The sequence below is a fragment of the Alnus glutinosa genome, chromosome 6 (genome assembly GCF_958979055.1).
Source record: "Alnus glutinosa chromosome 6, dhAlnGlut1.1, whole genome shotgun sequence".
NCBI lineage: Eukaryota > Viridiplantae > Streptophyta > Magnoliopsida > Fagales > Betulaceae > Alnus > Alnus glutinosa.
This window is the reverse complement of record NC_084891.1, coordinates 15,765,916-15,770,913: the sequence shown is the minus strand read 5'-3', so window position 1 is coordinate 15,770,913 and position 4,998 is coordinate 15,765,916. Positions and strand designations below refer to the sequence as shown.

General features: G+C 36.4%; 1 protein-coding gene across 1 annotated transcript; it reads left to right on the top strand.

Moving 5' to 3' along the window:
* The first annotated feature begins 2,806 nt into the window (after positions 1-2,806).
* LOC133871904 (lachrymatory-factor synthase) lies at positions 2,807-3,503 on the top strand. Its single transcript, XM_062309365.1, has one exon. It carries the CDS (start codon positions 2,896-2,898, stop codon positions 3,379-3,381), a length of 486 nt encoding a protein of 161 aa, XP_062165349.1. The 5' UTR covers positions 2,807-2,895; the 3' UTR covers positions 3,382-3,503.
* Positions 3,504-4,998: the final 1,495 nt, after the last annotated feature.

Genomic DNA, 4,998 nt, shown 5'->3' with positions numbered 1-4,998 from the left:
TTATGTTTCTATTATTCACCAAATTCGGAACTAGGTTAAAATAGAGTTAGTTTAAATAGAAATTAATTTTCGCAACACAATTCCCTGTGGGATCGACCTCGCACTTGCATAACACTATATTGCAAAACGATTCGTGCACTTGCGAGTATTTAAAATTTTCACATCAGTTGGTATTAGAGCCTCTGGCTTTGCTGACTATAAGAACTGACTTGTTAGGTGTTAGGGGATGATCTACCAGATTATAGGATGAAATAAGTGAATAAAGCAGATGGAGTCTTGATATGAAAAGATTTTGAGGATATTAGACTCGAGGATTTTAGAATATGATATGGTGTTAAAAGTTAGGACTAGTATCGCTTGTTGTAGAAGATATTATTATAAGGATTATGAGCGATCTAAAAAGAATAATAAGATATGGATCTACACCAAGATATAGGATAAGATGGTATTAGGGTAGAAACCTAGTAAAGAAAGGTTCGTAATAGGGTTTAACGTCTTAAGCGAGGCTCGATATAGTGCTCTAAAACAAGGACTAGTGATCGTTGTGACTACAGAGATGTTGACACAACCAAGATAGCACAACGTGGGAAACAAATAAGGCAAGGGACCCTTCTGGCTCGATGAAGAGATGAAGTCTTGGAAGCCACCCAAGCAATTGAGACGGTGGCAAGTTTTCTAGTGGTGGCATTGGTCAACATTCGAGGAGAAGGGACCTCAAGTGGAAGGAGAGGTTGCCATTTTAAGGAATTTGATGAGCATCCTTTCCCTATGTTCGATGGGAACCTGAGCCCTACCAGAGTATAGAATTGGCTTATGGACTTGAAGGAGCTATTTCGAGCTATGGATTGCACTGAGAAGCAGAGGATCATGTACACAGCCTACAAGTTTCATGAAGAAGCAAGGCGAAGGTGGAACGCTAAGAGGGACTCACTAGTTATGGTATTAGGAGTGAGGAGGCTATTACATGGGCTCGATTCGATGAGGAATTTTGTCGGAAGTACTCCTTGAGCCCGAGGAAGAGGACATTTGTTGGGAATCTTGGGATTATTGCATAAACGACAGATGTGCAGTAGAAAATAAAAAATTTCAAGTCAAGATCAAACTTTAACATGTGAAGAACAATGTTATTTTAAAAATAAACAACCAAAGTAAGAACACCTACTTGGTTGTACGACTACTCATTGGCTATTGGGAAAAGCTTTTCTTCTTGCTCCATCAATGAAAATCACATGTAGCCTAAAGAATTATGAGACCTTCAAGTCTTCTCATGGATGACTAAGAATAATCGAGACTGTAGGTTCTCAACTTGCTCTTACAAAATTTAACTTATTATTGAGAATAGTCAAGAATAAAGTTCTTAGTGAATATTGAAGAAAGGTTGGAATGATGAGCTATGCTACTCTACCTATGTCATTTTCCCACACACTAAGTCCAAAATCAGCTTGTTAGCCTGACAGTATTCCATACGCGTAACAGGGAAATAATTCGCAGGCCATTATCAAGCTACTCGGATATTGAATTGCTACATAGGCCACGATTTATGATACATCTCTAATTTAAAGGCTAAACGGTGCATCAATAAAGGCAAACATGGGATGAATCTCACGTGAAAGATGGATAAGGGCATAGAAATAGATGGGAAACAATTGCAAACATACTACTATAAAAGGTAACTCATGATTAGGTAAAAGGGACTTTTGGTGCTTGCTTAAATCTATGTACTACCTAAGCATTTTTCTACTTCCATTCTCTAAACACTTTGCTGTCTTAGGCATCAGAGTTATCATTTACAGGTATCGTCCAGTGGACTCCATTGCTTATTTATTTTTATTTAATTTTTTCTCTTTTGCAAGTGCAAAATTAGTTGGTGTTCAATACGAGAAAAATTGTTCTAACAATTACAAAGACCAAATAATTCATAATCACAATTAAAAATAATATAGATTGACAAGGATAACATACCTTTGAGCAGGTCAAATTGGTATATCTATCTTACAATAAGATACTCCAGTAGCAAAGTATGGCATCGAACTGTTTCAGTTTTAGAACAAATATTAGAGTGCTTCCATCAATTGAAACCTTTTTAGACAGAGGATATCAATCGCATATTTAAACTAATTTGCCCAAACAAGCAGTTGATCTCATTCTATTCTTTAGGAATTTAATTAAGGGACAACTGTATTTTTCGTTTATGTAATTTGAGGTTTTGATAAATAACTCATTAAAAAATTTTAAAAAGTGATTAATCATTTCTCAAGGTAAGAAAAAAATAAATTGGTCCTTATCAATAGAAAAGTTGACAAAATCCGATAATATGCACCATTAATTTATAGTGTGACACGTCACACGTGTTACTTAAAATAAAAAATTATTAAGAAAAAATATATATATATATAAAAAATCAAATAGTTTCACATCAAATACTCTTCGGCACCTGCATTTTTCATTTTCGGTTGGGTTCGGTTCTTTGATATAATAACCAATGTGAGGTGCAGGGTAGGAGCTTCGGTCTCTCATTTTGTCCAATGCGCTCTCCTCCGTCGGATTGCCTGGCTGTGGAAAATGGACAAAGGATTTAATCCATTCCAACGGTTCTTTATGATTCAAGGTATATCTTAACTAATTCTGTCAATTTTTTTGACAGCAGAACTAATTGCCATTTTTAAAAATATTCATAAAGTTGAAAAACTGCCATTAATTAATTTCAACCTTTTAAAGTACTTCAAATTTGTTATAATATATGTCCCCTCCGTTGCAATTTAGTGTTAAGTATTAGTTGGGCCGGGAGCCGCGTAAAAAAGTTATGAGCCCCCATCTGTCAACTTAATTATTACCCAGTCCCCTTTTGTAACTCGATCGTCTCTCTCTCTCTCCCTCTCTCTCTCTCTCTCGCTCATGTCGCAGCCAAAGTGGGAAGGCAAGGTTTGTACACGACTAACAAATGCCACAGCAGACCAAATATGGCCACTCTACAGGGACTTCGTCAACTTCCACAAGTGGTTTCCTTGCCTAGCCACTTGCTACGCCATCCACGGCACCAACGGCGAGCCCGGTTGCGTCCGATACTGCGCCGGATTCTCAATCCCATCCAACGGCGCCGGCGCCGGCGCTGACAAGCCCGTTAGCTGGTCCAAGGAAAGATTGACAACACTGGATAACGAGGGACGTAGTTTAAGCTACGAGATAGTGGACTGCAATATTGGGTTCAAGTCATACATTTCAACGGTCAAGATTCTTCCACAAGGTGAAGATGGGTGTGTGATCGAGTGGTCATTCACCGTTGATCCGGTTGAAGGGTGGGTACTGGATGATTTGGTGAGGAAGTATGAGGTGGGCCTTCAGCGCATGGCTAAGAGAATGGAGGATGCGCTCCAGCACTAGGACAAGTATGCTACTTGTTTCTAATTTTGGTACTGTGTATTTGTACCCTTATTCCCTTTAATAGTTCCTGAATGCTGTTGAAGCCTAAATAAAATCAGGGTTGTTCACCTAACCCTTTAACTTGTCAGCACTTTTGAAATCAATTCCTCTCAATTTAGTTCATTCATTTTTTAATTATTTGCAATGTCACTCGTCCATTAAAATTTTCTATTAATTAACTTCTAACTGAAGGGTATCAAAATTCTCAAAATATCTCTATTTGTTTTAGGAAAAAGAAAAATAATTGCAAAGATTAAGGTGTTGGTTAGGATTTAACAGTATTTGCAAAAATACCTATGCCTCAATCTTTGTAAAAAAAATAAAAAAAAAAAACAAAAAAAAAACAAAATGGGAGTATTTTGAGAGTTTTTATGAGATTTAACGGAAAATCCTAATGGGATGACATTGCAAACAATTGAAAGATGAATAAACTAAAGACGGATACACTAGGCCGGTGACGTGGACTTCCATAAATTTTTGGATAGAAGTTGAATGTAGGTACCTATTGGGAATTGGTTTGCAAAATATATTAAAGTGATGGATTTGCTTGTATCTTTCCTTAGACACCTGAGAATGCCTAAAACACAAAAACAAAACAAAACATTATATTACAATGAAACCAGGGGCCTAACATATGCAAGTTAAAGGGCTTGAATATGCAATATTCAACACTTATCATTTACTTGAAGAATTCGGCCACTCCTTGACTTTATGGGTAAGATTAAGCTCATTGCTTATCGACGAAGAATGTGCGATGAGACATTCAGATCTTCTCACCAATGACTGATGATAACCAAAAGAGTCGGCTCTTAATTTGCTCTTCAAAACTTAAACTTATTCTCGAGAGTTACTTAAGAATATTAGTTCTTAATAAAAACTAAAGAACTGCAGCAGTTGCTTATTTTCTGAAGAGCTACAAGCATATCTATTTATAGGTTCTGAACACTAGCTAGAAGAGATGGAGATTTAAGCGATGTGAGACAAGTTGTAGCAGAAGTTCTAGGGCTAGGAAAACCCTAGCCTTCCACTCCTTGGAAGTGACCCATGGGGCAAGGAGTAATTCCTTGGGCCATGTGTCAACTGCAATCTCTATGGGCTTGGGTTTTTATCCCAAAGCCCAATCTTCCTCTTGCATCTAATGCATAGTTTCTGCTAACCCATGTTTTTAATTAAATAAAAAACAACCAGCTCAATAAATAAAAAGTCTAATATGGTTAAATTAAATCAGCTTAGTGAGTGACCTTAAGGAAAAATAAAAACTAACCAAAATAGTTCTGACTCTTTCAGTCACTATTTAATTACAAATGATTCTACTAAACAATTGTAATTGCACTCTAGTTTATATTTTTTATTAAAATAATTAATCCTTTAAATTTACTTAATTTTGACTTCCGATTCCTCATGAGATCTTTCGTAGTAGAATTAAAGCCAAGATACTGCCATTTAATTTTCTACCTATTTTTTTTCTTGAATTCCCTGATTTTATATATTATTCTCGTACTCGTGAAAGACTTATCACATGTACATTATATTTCAGTATCTCATACCAAAATGCTCCAGCGAGAGACTTAGAATAAT

Coding starts and splice junctions, on each gene's coding strand:
- LOC133871904 (XM_062309365.1), top strand. CDS start 2,896: ATGTCGCAGCCAAAGTGGGAAGGCAAGGTTTGTACACGACTAACAAAT.